Raw genomic sequence first — 18,072 nt, 5'->3', positions numbered from 1 at the left:
ATTTAATCTTAATGGTTAGCATCACAACTTCACAAATGTCGGGGAAATATTTTATGGTTGTTGCATAATTATGATGTGACGTCAGAATCAGATGCACTATATACTACTGTTATACGATTCTAGCTGCGGTTATGTTGGCTTGTTGAGTTGTCTGTACAGTGAATGGATATGTTTACATTAAGTGAGTCGTAAAAGTAGTAAATCTATAACATTTGGAGTAACATAATTTGGAGTTGAACTTGCAGAAGTATCGATAACGACAACAAATGTTCCTGTCAAAGGTATTTTGATATATCTAATGCAAGACGATGTGTGTGAATTATTTGAGGTTAAACCTAACCTAATTCTTCTCTAATTTCTTCAGATCATGTTTCTCAGAAATATTGTAGCTGGTGTCCAATATGAATCAAAACACGTTGGTAATCTTACGCGTAAATTTCTACAAAGTAGCACATCACAATTCTCAACAACTATACAACATGTGCAACAAGATTCAACTAAGGAAGAGTCATCCTTACTTAACAGCACGGTAAACTCTTTGAAGATCTGCTATCATTTTACGATCAATTTATGAATAATATATTTATACAAGAACGTATTGTCTTTAGGGTACACCAGATAAATTGTATAAGAAGATTGAAGTTGAGGTCAGAGGGAATGATCCAGCTGTATTAAAGAGTTATGGAATGTTTGCAGTAATGGCTGCAGATCATTTAAAAATCAATGTAGCTAGAAAGTTAGTTCTTCAGTTATATTTATTGGTTGATCTTACAACTAATGTGCTGAAAAATGTTTTTATATTTGCAGCACAGCACCACGTAAGGCTATTCATGAACGATGGACAGTGTTGAAATCAGCTCATGTACACAAGAAACATCGCGTTCAATATGAAATCAGAACTTATTATCGTTACCTCGACTTTTTGAAACTAACTGGATCTACAGCAGATACTTTTTTAGAATATTTACAAAGGAATTTGCCAGAAGGAGTGGCGATGAAAGTAACCAAGGTCTGATTTTTATAACATAAATATAAAGAGATATAGAGGCAATCTGATAATTATTTAATATATCTGACAATTATTGACCACCTATTATGTATAGATAAAAAACTAAACACAAAATTCTTTTACAATTTCGCAAATAACGTAAAATTTTGGGTTACCAATTAAAGAAAAAGTTCTAGCAAATAATCACATGCGATATGACAGATGAGCTGTGATGACGCCTGTAATTATATGCTTGTAGATTGGGTCAAACTGAACAAAATAGTCATATCATTTTGCAAATAACCATGTGAACATTATGGGTGTGCCAATAATTTTTAGACACCATATACATGTAGAAGAGTTGTCATTGTTGTTTGGCTCACGTAGGAATTTCTGTTTGCAGATTGAATTGGAAAAGTTACCAGAGAGCATAGCTGCAATGTCTCAAACGTAATATAAATAACTGTGAGCAATTTTTTGTATTGTAGAACTTATATTGTAGATGCTCGATATAAATTATATAAAAAATCTATTCAAAGTTCGTTTATTCAAAATAATTAAATCACGTTAACAAACGCGTTTCACATAAACTTGTATTAAACTTGTCTGTCAGTATCAACAACGAAACAAATGAAGACAATATTGACAAACCGCAGAGGAATTGTTACAAATCTCAATGTTATGTATTTTTTGTTATATGAATTTCGATGCGTGTAAGATTGTGATTACAGATAATACGATAGTCATCGTAAAGTTGTCAGTTCACAAGAAAATCAGAACGCAAGTGTAAGTTGAGCACCGTTGGAAGGATGTTAAATTCTCGGTCGAATGACTATCACATTCTGCGACGAATCGATCTTTCTGTCGGACGCATCGTGCGCTAGTTCCGGCAATGCAGTCTTCTTCTTAAAGGCCGACGGCCTGTCCTGCGGTGCGTCGATGTGCAGAGTTCTGAGAGGTGTGTCTGCCAAATACTTGCCCATAATGCGACGTGCGTGCGCGTTACCGCGCCTTCTTATGTGTGTTGTACGTCGTTTTGCACTGCTGGAAGTTTGTCTAGGAGTTTCCAGCTGAGAGACATTAGTCAGAGGATTTGTTGCTGTAGAATCATGATTTCTCCATTGTATCTGCGATTGGGATAAGTCGGCTTGGCGTGAGTTAACATCAATCATTCCTTCGTTTCTATGTCTTCTAATTAATTCCGCGGTGGCTGTACATCTGTGTAGTATATACTCATTCGCTGCAATAGGATTCTCACGTAAATATGCGATTTTTAATCAATTAGTTCTTATATAAGTGTATACGCAGAGCTGATTCCAAGTTGACGATATGTGTTAACGAAATGTATTAACGACGCTCTCAATCATATTTCTCAATTATTCAACGCAATTGTGAGATGAAGAAACTGATACACGTCGTAAACAACGACAGACGATTTAAAATCAAAGACTCTAATATGCGCGATAAATGCGTTAAAGATGTTCTTGTTAAAACTAATGGATAATAAATCTTGACGTGTCACATGTATGTGCGCACTAGTCTGACTACATATTTGAAAGATGTCGTAAAGCTACTTAAAAAATATTTTAATCTTGCAAATGTCTTTTAAATGTTTTTCTTTCAATTTACGTATCATATAAGTACGCAAATCTTTCTGATGTTTTGTATATAATATATTAAATTGTATAATAAATAATTGCAGATTTCTCAAGTATAATGAGAAACGTTTATATTTTTATGGCGTCATTTTCAATTTTCTGAAGCAATATATGCGAAAAATAACGAAAGATCATAGATCAAAATAGTATATAAAATGCTTTATAAAATTATAACAACATAAAAATGATTTCATTTTATACTGAGAAAGAGATTCTAAAAAAATTTAATTAGGTGGGTGCTAATAATATATTTACTTAAATCTAAATTTTTTATTTAAATAGAATAATAAAAAATATTAAATAAATTTTATTTAAATAGAATTTTTTTATTTAATAGAATAATTTTTTTTATTTAAATAGAATAAATTATTGCTTTTATAAAAAGCTAAGATTTTAAGAAAATGTATTTTTTTCTTATTTTAAAATTATTTTATATTGGTTTAAGTAAATATTATGTGTGTGTGTATGTGCGTATGCGTGTGCGTGCACGCGCGCGCGTGTGTATATGTGTGTATATAATACATCAAATAAATGTTTTTAGTAAATATGCATAAAAAGTTACTTTACTGATATTGTTGAAATTGATATATATTGTAGGGACAACAATTAGAAATAAAGATTTGCAAAAAGAACCAAATGGGGTCGACATTGGTTGTTGTGATAAAATAAAATCCTTCAAATAATATAATCAAAAACTTTTTTTTATGTTAGAAGACACCTAATAGATTAGTATGACTTACACAAATCTCATTGTTTCTAGAGCAGTTTATAATACTTAAGGAAAGACATTAAAATTATCAAATTTTAATTTGTTATATCTTCTAAACCAATACCATTCCTCATCTGGTTTTTTGCAAATCATTTCTAACCCCCTTACAATATATATATCAGTTTCAACAAAATCGGTGAGGTGTAATCTTTCGTGCATATTTATTATATTTTTTATTTCTTAGATATTCTCTTTCAATGAGAGACTTGAAAAATTCAAGATTACTTATTACACAACCCAAAGAATAATTGAAAGAAAGATTTATTATGAATTAAATATTCTTAAGAATTTCATATTTGTATATAATTTGGCAATTTTATGTTTGTTATCATTTATAATTTACGAATGTTATGATTTTGGACTTAGTCGAGGTATGACGTTCGCTTTGGACAACTCTAAAGCTGCCACTCGAAATTTCCACTTACTGGATCGCCTTGAACGGTGATGATCCGCCAAAGAATCACCGGCCCAAATAAGAATAATCGAAGCGACAATGAATTTTTTTAGTGTCATCGCCCGTTAGCAGGTCTCGCAAACGCACAGACGACTATTGAGCCGCGTCAAGCGATGGGTGGCAAAAACTAAATTAACATTCGGCGAGGGCCGATGCGTGGCGTGCTGAAAGCGGCTTGAATTGTCGCGCGAACAATGGGAGAAAATCGTGGTGGCTACTGCGCGAGCTATCGGCCGACTGTCGACGGCGAGGAAAAAGTCTCGCCGCGTGGAAGAGGGAGCAAACGAAACCGGACGAGCCGTCGAAGCCGAACCTCTGAGGTCGTGCGATTTTTGTTCGGGATCGCGCGCCACCGATGGTATAACGCACGTGTGCGCGCTAACATGGATGTTAAATTAATTGGCTCTGGCCGGCGTTAAGCGCGATACCGTGAAGCAGACGGAAGAAACTGCACGTAGACCCTTTTTTCTTGTTTCCAATGTTGGAAACCGAGGTAAACCGGTTTGAAGGATGGACTAGGTCGAAAGTCGGAGCCAGCGTTACGTTTAATCATTTTTTTTCTCCGTCCGGTTTCCTCACGTGTCTGCTTAGAAGATTTTCGCGCGTCAGGGAGATCGGCCCGAGCGAAATCTCGCGGGCGAATTTTTCGCTCTCGAGCTCTCCGGACGATCACCCGCGCGATACAAAGAGAACGGAACTTCCGAGTAAAACCGTGGCCAATCACGGTGTGTCCTTGGCAGTCAGTTACCCGCAATCTATCAAATCTAACAGCCATTCTTATAGCCGCGAGATATACGAATCGCATTGCCCCACGCGTGAAATGGTGCGATAAATTTAAGATGTGACTGTGCTGCGCTTATTTATTTTATTATTGTCACTGTAATGTAAGAGATATAAAAATGAGTATTGTACATTTATATAGTGAAAGCTAAAGAATAACGATAATTTAAGGAATATCATTAGTAAAAATTAATGGACACATGTCACGATATTGTCAACGACGGTAACTTGAGGAAATTCGCCGGAACGATCTGAGACGTCCTTCATAAAGGTCGCACGTTGCTTAAGAAATTTTTATGTTCGCTCAATGATCGGCAAGAGCATTATCGGAGGATGATCGTCTGCGCGGCTAACGACACGAGCATTAAAGGTAGAACCAGCTCCGGGCGACCCTGAATTTCTTTCCGATTTCGCGGAGCACCGTTCGCCCTTTTATAGAAACGAGCAGACCAATTACAAAACTCTCTGATTGCGTTACGCTGATAAAAAAAAGAAGTATTTTATGCCTCGCCAGGAAGATCTCGGATACCAGAACAAATTGCAGGCAACGCTGTAATCTTCTGCCATCGTCGAGGGGGGATGGTTCTCGTCAATTTTTCTCAAGACCTTGTCTCGTTATGTCGACGGCGGTATCGAATAATGTATAGCATGCGTCGTAATCGTCATGCAAAAGTATACGATCTACTGCTGTGGATAATATGAATGATAAGAAATAATACGAGTAATCAAAAAGGCGAAGAGTACGAGCTGGAGAGATTCAAAGGGACCACACTCGAACGTAATCTATCACGAAAGTAGTCTTCTCGCCGTTGTCCCGCCTCCAACTCGGCAGCCACTGGCTCCGGGCGTTCCAGAAGCGCAGCATTGACTGTAATGGAAGTCGAAATATCTCACGTAGAATCTCACATGTTTAAAAGGAGGACGGGAAAATTTGAGATGTTTGTTTGTTAAGAGCAGAAGTTATAACACTAACTATATTGAAGCGTCTGTTACCTTAGGGTCCATGTTGCTCCATGGTTTCGGACGTCCAAAACTCTTCGTATCATCCGGGAATACGCGCACCCCGCCTGCTCCGACGCCGAGAGTGATATAGAACTATTCAACAAACGAATTATAAGTATCTAATGGAAGCAGGGAAGCATTCATCGTAAAGTAATCAAGCTTACGATATAATTTTGCCGACATTGGATTTCAACGTCAGGAGTAAGCGATTTTATTATTAATCTATATAACAAAAAGTTATATATTATATATATTTAAATAATTTTTAATATAATATGTAATTTTCTTGCGGTTAAATATCAGTATCATATAATCAGTGACGAAAAATTTGTTAATAAGTAGCAAAAACACTCAGGCGTATATAATATTTTGATCATGAAATTATTAATTATAGGTTAATGTGTTATCAAGGCGTTTACCTCTTGATCGAACGGAGCAGATTTCTTCCTCCCGTAAGTGCTTTCGCCTGGCATCCATCCTAGTAAGCTAGGTCCTACATGGCCGACTTCCTCTTCGTCCACCAGAAACGTAAATCCGTTGTTATTCCAAATAGTCGTATACACATGGAAATCCTGTGTCCATCGTGGCCCGAATTCATGTATCTTCGAGACGAGTTTTTCCTGGATGTGCGGTGACACGCCCAACCTCACGCCAAAGTCTAATCGCCTAGTGTCGTAAATCATCGACGGGTCCGTGGCGTTTATCAGATTCTCGTTACCGCGCGTCTGACCCAGAAGAACGCGGCCACTTATGTAATTCTGTCCGTACGTTGAATATTTCGGCTCGAGCCACATTTCTAGCAAAATTATATGAGAGAACAAATATTGGTACGATTTTCCTTTTATTCTGTTCGCAGTAAATAGTTAATTGCACGTAATTACCTGGGTATAACCAGTCGCCCTGTGGAAACTTGGCGCGTATTTCGATTTTTCCGTATTGAAAAGCGAAGTGATGCTTCGTGGTGAGACGTGCGGATATTATAGGCGGTAGGATGTTGTAGGACAATGCTCGTCGCGTACATTCTAACGGAATGTCGCTGGTGCACCTGAAGAAGATGGTTTATCTCGATAAGAGTGCAGATGTGATGGTTTTTTTTCAAATACTAAGACCTGTATTAATTGGCGGATAATCACATGCGCGATAATGTCCCTTAATTAATAACTAATAAAAATCTATTCGTTATTTGTAAAATAGTAGAAGACTTTTGATTCAGTTTGATTTAATCTACAAGTACACGAAGATAGGCGTCACTCATCTCTGCCATATCGCGCCTGTGATTATTTGTCCATCTTTTTTAATTAATAGCTCACAATTTTACGTGCTTATTTGCAAAATGGATAGAGCAACTTTAAGTTCAGTTTAACTAATCTACGAATACGAAAATAATAATGAACACGAGATACGGGACATTAAGGCCCGATTCCACCAACGTTGATTGGGCCTTGATCTGAGTTTGTCTTTGTTTCAAATAGTTTAAACGCGGTTTAAGGCTTGATCGACATTGATGGAATCGGGCCGTAGCGTCAGATTATTCTGTATGTGTGATATTCATACTATAATCGTGATTCAACTAAAAAATGTAACTTTAAATTTAAATCTGAGTATTTCACTGGAGACACACACACACACAAGTTCCAGGTAATAAATATTAATACGGATCTAAGAGTCGGAGAAAATTTCAAAGTAGGATGCAACAAAATGTACAGCAGAAGGATGCTTATGCAAGTGCACAGTCATGCAAATTTATCTCATTATCTTACGCAAATGATTGCATTACTGGTTAAGTTGCAATCTTCCGTATGTGGTTGCATTCTCGCCATAAGAGTCCTCCAGTATAATGGGTCTTAAGAGAAGTTGACCGCCTTTGACTCGCACGATCATCAGATGGTTTTGGTTGTGGTACACGCAAAACTCGTAATCCTGATCGGGACAGAATACAAAATGATTTACGAGAACGATTCACCGCACGCTGCCCTTCGGACCTCCACTGTTTGTATGCATAATTGGATTTACATGTGTTTTATTGTTACACTTTTAGCAGCTCTATGATGGAAGACAGGCTCGGCATACTCACCGGACTTAATGGCATTTTTATTTCGCGGTTCCATAATGATTCGTTGAGGGTATCGAAATGATCCTCGAATAGCAGTTGACCGCCGGCTGAAATTACATTCGTCGACGTGGCGCTTTGTTCTGTGTTTGGCGTGGACTCTTGGCCGACAAACGCTGTTATTAATTCAACGTACGTTGTCATTATCGTAACACCATTATTAGTTTTACTCGCGAATGAAGGGTTGCGTAAGTAATCTTACGGGAATATGTCCACGTCTGGCCTTGCTTCTTGTAGTTCGCCCCGTCCACTTGCGCGTAAATCCAATAATTAAGTACATCTCTGTTTTTTATCTGCACCGCCGAGTTCTCATAAGTCCAGCGCCCGTTTCGCGCTACGTAAACGTCACCGGCTACATCGCCATGCTGTGTAGAACGAATCGCCTTGTTGATGTTGGCGTGAAATCCAAATATTCGCAAACCCGGTGCGTCTGCAATGCATAATACGCATTATCAGATATATAAAAATTCCATATATACACAGAAAAAACTAGCATTTACTTAGAACTAATGTACTCAAATGAACAATCATTATTTCATATATTAAGCAACTATATATAATTTTGATAGAAGAATTTTAAAATCTTGAATTTCAATAATGTTATAATTTTGTTTAAATATTATAATAATTTCATAAGAAGTATAATATGATTATTTTAGTGATAATAATGTCTTCTTCCGATATTTAAAAGTATTATATTCTCAATTCAAAATTTTGTGTTTTTTATTCTTAACAATTATGTTTGAATAATAATATATTTTTCTCTGTCGAATCATATAACTTGTATTGATACAAATAACTTATTTTTGCTTAACACTGTGTAATCTTATTCTTATATATACTCATTCTTATATATATGTCAACAGTAAAATATATATATATATATATATTTTCTTCTGTGTATAACATACAATATAAATCCGATAAAAATACAAGTGTGAGCAATTAAGTACGCTTAAGTAGAACATAAATTCATTCTTGATGTTACTATTTTCGATATTATTAATTTATTTTTCGTATAAGAATTGCTCTCTATCAATCAATCTCAATCTGTTTTTATAAAATAATTATATTCTTCTTTATATTTCGAGAAAACGAAATTATATTGGAAAATTAACATGTTACAAATTGCGTAATGCCGTTGCAGTTTAAGATTTTTATAATTTAAAGCTTAGTCAGAGGTCGCATAATCGTTGATCTTATGACAACTTGTTTGATAGTAGCACGTTTAACGTCGTTATGTATGATAAGATCGACCGATCGTTCTGAGAGAAACCGCAAATAACCGAATATTTCTTGAAATACAATGAGCTGATAAATCCAGGGAATTCCAAAAGTATACGACTAAACGCTCAGTGTCCTCTGTTTATTATATTCATTCGAACTAACAAGTTATCGGATAATAAAGCGAGATAAACAGGAAATTGCTTGAGGAAAAAACGTCATATGTCAAGAATATCACTTTTTATGAAAAAAAAACTGCGAGTTATTTTTGCATATTCTGCGAGATTGCATTTGTAAAATCGCGAGCGCAGACAAACTTATTTCACGTTAGAACACGAATCCTACACATCGAACTAAATAAAATTCTATAATTTCAGGACTGTCAAGGAAGCTTCTACGAGTCACGACGATCCTCCCGATAAGACTTCTTGATTGTCACATCCTTTCCTTCCGCATTATGCACTGATCCTCGCGCGAGACCCACCAGGTATGGAAACTCGAAGACCTCGCGGTGTTAACACTTCAAAAGTTGGATCCGGCAGCTCGTAGGTGAACACTGGTTTCGTGAATATGCAAGCTAATGCAAATATTAGTTGAAATATTGCGCGGTAGACGGACATGTTTACGATCTGTTACTAATTTTCGACGTTGTAGACGCGACACGCAGTATGTCGAGCTCGCGGAGAATTCAGAAAAAAGCTGATGCGTGCGCGCACGTACGGTTGAACGATTCTCTGGTGCAACCATCGTCTCGCCTATATCTTCTTCGCCCCTCTCTTCTCGCTTGCGTTATTCCTCGCGGTCATGTAAATCTTGTTATTGGTTCCAGGGATTCCCTCGATAAAACCGAGTCGCGTTCGCCGATCTCATAGCGTTCTTGTACAGAGAGATCCAGTTGTATTGTTTCAATTAAGATTGCAATTTAGGATTGCTTTAAATGTTTTTTTTTCTAATTATCAGATTGGTGCATAAGATTTGGCGTTTTCCTATTAAATTCTCGTAGAAAGTTTGAGTTTTGAAAGAAATATTCATTTTATTCGTAAAAGTCACTGATTCTTTGAAATTAGATAATTTCACCTTCCATTTTGTCAAACATGAAAAATTTTTTGCAATCTAGACATTTGGATTATTGTTGATATTGGCATTATTTTTAGCTGATTTTTCATAAATACGCCTTTACACAATGAATAGATTTAAAATAATATAATATATATTATCAAGATTGTGTCGATTAGTTATATATATATATATATATATATATTTTTTTTTTTTTAACTAAGTTAAATTTAAAGTTAATAGAACATCTGATTTGACTATTAATGCAGCGAAATGTCAGTGCGACTCTGCATTATATGTTAGTTTGTGTATTGCTAATTTTCACACCTGACATAAAATTAATGCTAATTTATCATTTACATGAATATTAATGCGCGACCCAATAAAAGCATAGATTGCACATTCCGAATTATCGTTACTGTGTCATTGTTCGCTCCCAATTTACAATAATTATTCAATATCAAGCGATATTGAATGACAAAATTAAATACGATGTAATGCCATCGTATTTATGATCTACGATTTAACTAATTCACAAAATGCATATATTCGATATAAATTATAAAACTGAAACATAAAACAGAATATTTTACGAATATGTGTTTATGAGAATTAATGGGGATATTATAACAGACATATACGTCTCTGAATAAAGAAATATTTATTGTCACCATTCGTTTCAATTTGCGATGTTGATTTGTCACAGTCGGTCTATCACGCAATAATATTACTGCTCCGCAGTTTACTAAGTAAAATTTTGACCAAATGAATCCTACCGCGTTTTAATGAGTTTTAACAATACTTTATGTAAGGTAATAATACTTTTTTATTAAATATTTTAGTAATTGAACAATGTCCCAGTGATTGAAACATTAATAATATATTTATATTTAATATTTCTAATAAAAAGAAAGAATCTGAAATTTTGCTAAAAGATATTTTTTATGCCAATTTGTAATATTATTAAATAGGCATTTAACCATTGAATTATATTTGCTGATTAGAACATAATTCATTTCATAGTTCAAGTACTGATACAACCAGCATTATCTAATACATCTCATTAAAATTATAATTAATATTTATTGATTATTTTATTTTCAGTTACATTTTGTGATTGCTTGAAATCAAAATTTTCTATAAATATTAGTTTTGTTAGTAATTCTATATTAGTAATTAATTATTTATTAATAAAAATGTAAAGCTGGTTTCTTATTTATTAGGTTAGCTATTGGGATATTTACTTTACATATATTTTTAATATTTTCTTGCAATAATATAAAAATATTAACATTCGCAGGTCATGTTGGAATAGAAAACTGCTGCTGTCAAACGGAGCTCCATAGCAGATCTATGAAAGCGCCACTACTCTCAGGAATCTCCGTGTTTCACGCTAGCCGTGGAATTTGTTTAATCGATAGAACCTCAAGGAGACTATCATGTTCACCATTATAAGAAGATCTGGCATAATTTCAAGACTGCCGTGTAGTTTATTCAACAAATCCTCAATCGGACGAGTTGTGTCGCGATTTAATAGATGTAACAGCTACGTTGGAGGTTATGTTAGTCGTAATTCAACGCGATTTTTAAGTAAACATTATAGAAAACCGCTTCGAGCATCTATACAGAGATTTAGTTCAAGCTCTGATTCATCATATTCGACAGAATTGTAAATATTCATATTATTTCTGTAAAATTCCAAGTTACTGCAAAAGGTTTGTTGTGTTTGTAAAATAAAATAGAAAAGACAATTTTCAAATTTTAAGGGATTAGTAAATTTTTATGAGTAAAACGAACATTTCCTTTTAATACTCAGATTTCATACGAGAATTTAATAGAAAAATAACAAATTTTTTGCACCAACTTGTCAAGAAAGAACACATAAAGAACACATAATTTAGAATCAGTTATTGTTTATTGTTTACATGCTTTATTAATGTTAAAAATTTACTTGCATAATTTTATCAGTGAACTTAATACTGTGCAATATCATAAAATCTGTAATGAGACGTTGGAGTCATTAACTGAGTATTTCGAAGAATTGATTGAAGCAGCAAGCCATCTACCAGATGCTGATGTACTTTTTGGAGTATGTGTGCTTGTTAAAAGATACATATACAATACATAGATATCTGTTACATTTATAAAATATCTGTTTGTAGGATGGTGTACTGACTGTCAAGTTTGGCAAACCGTATGGTACTTATGTTATAAATCGTCAAACTCCAAATAAACAGATCTGGCTGTCCTCACCAAAGTCTGGACCTAAACGTTATGATTTTAAAAATGGTCAATGGATATATAAACATGATGGCAAATCGATACACGAATTGCTCAATAATGAGATACCAGCAATTGTGAGGAGTCAAGTGCGCTTTGACAAGTGTTCCTATAGTGGCAGAGAGAAACAAGCTGTGATGGATAGTCTTGCTTCCCGAGATTAATGCTAGTGAAGATTTAATTATGATTTAGCACAAGCCTATTATATATAATACTTAATATTATATATATAATATTAAGGTTTATATTGTGGACAAATGACTTTCAAATCAAGATAAATTGGTTTTTATTAATTTTTGATGCAATTATTATAATTTGCATATGATATTATCTTTACATCTGGAACCATTCTATGTGGAAGTGTGATAATACAAATGCATATCTATGCAATCAAATTATGATGTTAGAAAGTTGCATTGATGTGTTTAATTAATTCCCAACGTTACTTACATCGTATAGAATATTCCACAGCACACGATCTCGCGGCGGAGAATATATAATATATATATGATACATATGTACAGAAATCATTAAAGGACTGATTTGTAAAATTTGTACATAAATTTGTACAAAACTACTGCAGAAGAATATTGACATTACATGTGGTAGCTTATAGATTCTTGATGTAAGTAAATATAATATGTTATAGACGATCACATTTGTTGTATTTGCACAGCCATGGCAATGTATCTCTGCGCATGATATATTATTATTATTTATGCTTTATATTGGAACATCTGTAGAAAATGCAAATTATCTGCAAAATAGCAAGTAATTTCAAAGGAGATGATATGTCTGCCCACATCAGTGTTAATTAGACTGATGATTTTGTACATTAATATTTCTCTAATCTCTGATTTAAAAGAATCTAATCTTATCCCTCTATATACTTCTAGTCTTATCCCTCTATAAACTTCCGAGAATCGGGAGTTTTGGCAGGTAAAATACAATTACAGAAGCCAAATTAACGTCCGCCAGATAATTTGTGGTTGAAAGGAAAGGCACACATTTTATGTTAAGAAATCGTTCTTAATTCTAGCCTTATTTATAAGTCGCACTTATTTACTTGCGCCAGTAATATTATGCGCAATAAGTTCAAACATCAAATCGTACAGTAATTGTTTCCTTTATTATTAACAGACTGCAAAAATGGAGATTATGGAGGATGGAAATTTAGTGGATCGCGTAAGAATTTTGTTACAACGAGATATGCAATATTACCAGGTATTAATTAACTAACCGTATTAATTATCCGTCGTTAGTTCACAATTTCACATAGTTTCACATAGTTTCACGTATTTTACATAGTTCGCGAATTACGAAAAAATCAATAGAATTACGAATCCGCGTCGTTTTTTATGCAATACTTTTTAGATACTTTTAACAATATTGAGAGAGAAAAAATGTTTGATATTATTAAAATTATAGTTAATTTTGGCCCCAACAATATTTTTTGATTGTTCTAACACGAAAATAGTATTATCACTAACATATTGTAGTAGAATTTAATTTAAAAACATGCTTTTCTTGACTATAATTTCTAGTAATTATTTCTCTACGTGATTATAGTTATAAGTATCGGTCATTTTTTCTCAGTGTGATAGATTATTATGTCAGTGTGATAGATTATTATGTCATTTTTTCTCAGTGTGATAGTCGATTATGTCAATTTTGTCGACGATTTCAGAACGGATTTAATATCGAAAGCGCATTACCCCGTATTTATCCCATTTACCGCGTATAACTTGATGGGAGTAGGAGGAGGGCAATTGATTTATTGGCCGCGATCGAAAATGGGATAGCGGCGCACATACGTGTGGAAATTGAACAATTCAATTATCGGTCATTATCGCGTTTCACTGGACACGGCTCGACTTTTAAATCATAAAGAAAACATATTTAGAGGAAGATACTGTATCAATTAATGAAACTATTAAATATAGAATATTAATAATTATTTCTTTCATATTTTATAAAGTTTTTGGTTTTATTACATTTCATTATATTTTTAATACAACTAATTATTTAAATCACAATCTGACGAGATCAGCCGATGTTTTAGTTAATTTTCGCGCAATTACAATAATTTGCATATATAACATCATCTTCGCGTCGGGAAATATTCTGTATGAAAGTATAATAACACAAACGTGAGCGCGCGCGCCTACGTATTATCACGGAAAAGAAAGCTGAATTTATGCATTTAATTGATTCCAGGCCAAAGTTGTAAAAATATCAATTAAATTTTTCTTATTTTGATCATTGATTTGAATAGATAAGTTTCAATTCAACTAATTGACAATTCATTCGAATAACCGAAGAACATTTTATTGACGATTATTTTCAACGAATTTAACTAAAGACCATTTGATTGACGATTGATATGAGCGAAAGAAATAAAAAGAATCGTTTAATTAACAATTGAACTTAGCAAATTAAAAGCCGTTTAATTGTCATGTATAAGTATACCAAATCGCAATTACATCAATCAAGAAGGAAAACGTATATGTACCGAAGGCGTAGGCGTTAGTAGCGCGCGTAATCAACGAAACGCAATTAATTTATCATAATTGTTCGCTGACTCTTATTTAAATACGGCGTACCGACGTAATTAATACCTTGCCTCGTATGCGGCGCCGTAATTTGCGATACAGGAAATGCAGACCGTCCTGAGGGAGCCTCTGTGTTTACGCATCAGCGGTGGAAAGCTCGATTTTCCGCGGCACGCTTCGTTCGCCGCGATTAAGATCGTCACATGGTGGGAAGCGGATTTTGCGACCGCTTTTAAACGACCTTCCGGTTTAAGTTCTGCCGGGAACGGAAGCGCGTCCAGCGTCGACAGCGAAGACGGTGCCATTAAGCGTATCCACCCAACCGATTTTATTCTGGTCGTAGTCGACACCGCTGATCAGTTGCTAGGTATGACCTATTTGAAAAGATGAGACATTGAACGGAATGTTTATCGTTATGGTGAATGCGATGCGAAACTTAATGAAAAAGATACCAATTCCTAGATACGCGTACCTAATTTTGGACATTCTCATTGTTTTGGTCCTTAAATATATAAATAAAACTGTCAACATAAAAAAGATATATATTTTATATTGAAAGATTAAATATTTGTATTTAAAAGAAATAATAAAAATGTCATGGATTTAGGAAGTGTCTGGGAATTGGTATTTTTACTTTGAAGGCAATGCGAAATAGAAAGAAAAGATAAAATATCGATTTATCAAAAAACGTTTTTCCTCTCAGAAAAAACTCGATTTTCTTTTTAATTTCTATTACTTCAAAGGACTTAGTAATTCAATATTACTTAGTGACTAAACGAAACTATATTAAAACTTTTAGATATTTAGTTAACAGAAATTAATTTTAGCCACAAAATCGTGCAAAAATATTGTAATAGCAAATAATAATTTAAATGCAATATAAAATAACTTAGTAATGAATATAAAAAAAATTAACAGGAATTAATTTCAGCTAATAATAAATAATTTATACTTAAATTATTACTCTTTTTTCATATAAAACAAATATATATATCATCTTCGTTTTTCAGCTGTGCACTAAAAGTTTTCGTAACATTATGTAACACCATGCGATAAAAAATTTTGCTCTCCGAAAACTGTTAAAAATTAATTAAAGAATGAGGATTTATATATGTTCCTGGAAATTCAATTCACTGAAAGAGGAAGATCTGTTTGCATTTCGGTGTCGGCTAACACTGTAATTACATTTGGGCTTGAATTCGCCCTAAAGCGAGAGAAAATGGACTCTAAGTTAATTAAATAATTTATTCTCGTGTTTTAGACCATTGTACCAAATTATTACTATCTGCTCTGTATCGCAAGGAAAATGCATTTGTGCATGTCTTTTAAATTATTTTCAATGATGTTTTAATTTTTAAGTTTGAGGAGGGATCGAGGGAAAAAAGTTGAAATAAATCAGGCGATCTTCGAATTTTTTTTTCTTCCAGAGCATTTGCACATGTTGATTCAAGAATCCTTGGATCACGCCGATCTCACCGTGCTCACCGCTACTTTGGGCGCAGCAGCGCTCATACGAAATTGCTTATGGTGCTACAATCAGCACGCGAAAGGAGCAATTTCCTCTCAATCGAGGTGCCTCGATATTATAAAAGTTGCAATAACTTTTAGTACACTGAGAAAAAATACTTAAAAGTTTACTCATAGGATATAAAGTTTACTCATAGGATATAAAATTTGTTCATAGAAATAAATTTTATTTCACCAAAGTAAATTTTATTTTACAATAATAAACTTTATATCCCACAAGTATCTTTTCTCAGTTTCTTATTTTACCGTCACTTTCTTTCTCTCTCTCTTTCTTTCTTCTAATAGTGAGAGAATCAACAAATCTTACAAAGAATTTCACGAAATGGCCGAAGCTGTGGCGGAGAGACTGCTCGATCTGCACTGTCGATTAATATCCTTGTACATCCTTAACGAGGCGGACTCGCTCAGTTGGCACAGCAATAAGCCATTCTTCGAGAGGGAACGGTGCTCCTACGTTATACAGATGTGGTGGTTGTACATGCAAGGTGAAGTTAATTTCGAGGATAAGGCCAGTTCGTAACATCTTATCCAACGCTTGCGAAAACAATCCATTGATATTTCCAGGCACCAAGGCGGACTTGTGGAACACGGTCTCGCCTAAGATGGCACAGCGCGTATTTTCAGGAATGCTAAATGAATCGCTATCTATCATAACGTCGCGGTTTACCCACGTAAGACTGCAGTAGTAGTCCCGATTAAATTTGGAATTTATTTTGTTCTCTTATCCGCAGGATGCTTTATTGTCAGCATGAATCACAGGCTGGCTCGTTGGTGTGCGAGTCGTAAAATCGATTTATTGACTTATCTTCTGCATGCCTCATTTATTTATGCGCACTCTCCCGTCCGCGATTTATTAAAGCGGCACACTTTCATGATTTAATTAGTTGCGCGTGAGATTAATTGTCGACGGAAATTTAAAATGTAAATTGAAAACGGATATAACATCGGGACAGGGTCGACCGACACTGGCGCGATCTGAGCAATTTTGGTCGGACGCCTTTAACGTGCTTTGCTGTACGGGATATCTCGCTTTAGCCGCGTGTATCGACAGCGATGAGATGATAGGTGCACGTCCGAATAACTTGTCGACAGCCGTACGGGACATACATGCAAAATGTAACGAACTGCTAATATGCCTGCTGCTCAGAGGCACTCCACTCAAAGGACTGTATCAGGTATTACTTTTATGTGTTAGATTGACGAGATATTTCCTAACGCCCATTTCTTTTAGTGAATAAAAAAAATATATTTAGAGGAAGATATTGTATCGATTAATGAAAATATTAAATATAGAATATTAATAATTATTCTTTCATATTTTACAAAGTTTTTGGTTTTATTATATTTCATTATATATTTTTAATACAACTAATTATTGTACTAATCTAGATCTATGATCTAATATGAATTAAAGATATATGAATGAAGAAAAGTATTTAGAGAGGAAGATATTTAATGTCGAATAATTAATATTAAACATAAAACATAATATTAAATATAAAAACATTTGAATATATATATAATATTATATATAATATATAATATTATATATAATATTATATATTAATAAAAATATGATTTTTTCACATTTTACTATGTTTTTTATTTTATTATATCTTATTATATTTTTAATGTAATTAATTATTATACAGATCTAATATAACTGAAGAAA

At 34.0% G+C, this 18,072-nt stretch overlaps 5 protein-coding genes across 7 annotated transcripts in view; 3 read left to right on the top strand and 2 right to left on the bottom strand.

Annotated features, from left to right (window-relative positions):
• The first annotated feature begins 6 nt into the window (after nt 1-6).
• On the top strand, nt 7-1,520 carry LOC116848408 (28S ribosomal protein S10, mitochondrial). The gene is made up of 5 exons (XM_032824479.1): nt 7-281; nt 365-529; nt 609-736; nt 808-1,009; nt 1,392-1,520. Exons 1-5 carry the CDS (start codon nt 267-269, stop codon nt 1,440-1,442), a joined length of 561 nt encoding a protein of 186 aa, XP_032680370.1. The 5' UTR covers nt 7-266; the 3' UTR covers nt 1,443-1,520.
• Nucleotides 1,517-4,561, bottom strand: LOC116848409. Its single transcript, XM_032824481.1, has 2 exons — nt 3,841-4,561; nt 1,517-2,228 (listed from the first exon to the last, which is right to left on the bottom strand). Exons 1-2 carry the CDS (start codon nt 3,926-3,928, stop codon nt 1,801-1,803), a joined length of 516 nt encoding a protein of 171 aa, XP_032680372.1. The 5' UTR covers nt 3,929-4,561; the 3' UTR covers nt 1,517-1,800.
• A 159-nt stretch (nt 4,562-4,720) lies between these two features.
• Nucleotides 4,721-9,733, bottom strand: LOC116848406 (beta-1,3-glucan-binding protein-like). The gene is made up of 8 exons (XM_032824477.1): nt 9,470-9,733; nt 7,964-8,191; nt 7,726-7,877; nt 7,429-7,571; nt 6,533-6,696; nt 6,071-6,447; nt 5,643-5,744; nt 4,721-5,517 (listed from the first exon to the last, which is right to left on the bottom strand). The coding sequence occupies exons 1-8, from the start codon at nt 9,603-9,605 to the stop codon at nt 5,407-5,409; spliced, it is 1,413 nt and encodes a 470-aa protein (XP_032680368.1). The 5' UTR covers nt 9,606-9,733; the 3' UTR covers nt 4,721-5,406.
• LOC116848407 (frataxin homolog, mitochondrial) lies at nt 7,753-12,974 on the top strand. The gene is made up of 5 exons (XM_032824478.1): nt 7,753-7,893; nt 9,363-9,472; nt 11,342-11,710; nt 12,010-12,130; nt 12,204-12,974. Exons 3-5 carry the CDS (start codon nt 11,481-11,483, stop codon nt 12,483-12,485), a joined length of 633 nt encoding a protein of 210 aa, XP_032680369.1. The 5' UTR covers nt 7,753-7,893; nt 9,363-9,472; nt 11,342-11,480; the 3' UTR covers nt 12,486-12,974.
• LOC116848405 overlaps nt 12,802-18,072 on the top strand; it is a 47,844-nt gene continuing 42,573 nt past the window's right edge. Inside the window, exons 1-7 of one of the 3 annotated variants that reach the window (XM_032824474.1) lie at nt 12,802-12,946; nt 13,462-13,545; nt 14,976-15,240; nt 16,301-16,445; nt 16,686-16,885; nt 16,965-17,071; nt 17,354-17,575. In XM_032824474.1, coding sequence (XP_032680365.1) covers nt 13,471-13,545; nt 14,976-15,240; nt 16,301-16,445; nt 16,686-16,885; nt 16,965-17,071; nt 17,354-17,575 — 1,014 coding nt within the window. In that variant the 5' untranslated portion in view covers nt 12,802-12,946; nt 13,462-13,470. Of the gene's footprint in view, nt 12,947-13,215; nt 13,546-14,008; nt 15,241-16,300; nt 16,446-16,685; nt 16,886-16,964; nt 17,072-17,353; nt 17,576-18,072 lie in introns of those variants that run through there. The other 2 variants (XM_032824476.1, XM_032824475.1) reach the window with 2 other exon arrangements.

The sequence above is a fragment of the Odontomachus brunneus genome, unplaced genomic scaffold (assembly GCF_010583005.1).
Source record: "Odontomachus brunneus isolate Ranch 3 - 2012 unplaced genomic scaffold, Obru_v1 Obru_scaffold_095, whole genome shotgun sequence".
NCBI lineage: Eukaryota > Metazoa > Arthropoda > Insecta > Hymenoptera > Formicidae > Odontomachus > Odontomachus brunneus.
Note: the sequence above shows the minus strand (reverse complement) of the source record. Positions and strands in the feature narration are given on the sequence as shown.

Excerpts from the sequence above, each read along its gene's own strand:
- LOC116848407 (XM_032824478.1), top strand. The coding sequence starts at position 11,481 with ATGTTCACCATTATAAGAAGATCTGGCATAATTTCAAGACTGCCGTGT. Across the intron at positions 11,711-12,009 it reads TCATCATATTCGACAGAATT|TGAACTTAATACTGTGCAAT; the intron begins GTAAATATTCAT and ends TAATTTTATCAG. Across the intron at positions 12,131-12,203 it reads ATGCTGATGTACTTTTTGGA|GATGGTGTACTGACTGTCAA; the intron begins GTATGTGTGCTT and ends ATCTGTTTGTAG.
- LOC116848406 (XM_032824477.1), bottom strand. The coding sequence starts at position 9,605 with ATGTCCGTCTACCGCGCAATATTTCAACTAATATTTGCATTAGCTTGC. Across the intron at positions 8,192-9,469 it reads TCTTCGAGTTTCCATACCTG|ACGCACCGGGTTTGCGAATA; the intron begins GTGGGTCTCGCG and ends TATGCATTGCAG. Across the intron at positions 6,448-6,532 it reads GGGCGACTGGTTATACCCAG|AAATGTGGCTCGAGCCGAAA; the intron begins GTAATTACGTGC and ends TAATTTTGCTAG.
- LOC116848408 (XM_032824479.1), top strand. Across the intron at positions 737-807 it reads AAAATCAATGTAGCTAGAAA|CACAGCACCACGTAAGGCTA; the intron begins GTTAGTTCTTCA and ends TTATATTTGCAG. Across the intron at positions 1,010-1,391 it reads TGGCGATGAAAGTAACCAAG|ATTGAATTGGAAAAGTTACC; the intron begins GTCTGATTTTTA and ends TTCTGTTTGCAG.
- LOC116848409 (XM_032824481.1), bottom strand. The coding sequence starts at position 3,928 with ATGACACTAAAAAAATTCATTGTCGCTTCGATTATTCTTATTTGGGCC. Across the intron at positions 2,229-3,840 it reads TCACCGTTCAAGGCGATCCA|CGAATGAGTATATACTACAC; the intron begins GTAAGTGGAAAT and ends ATCCTATTGCAG.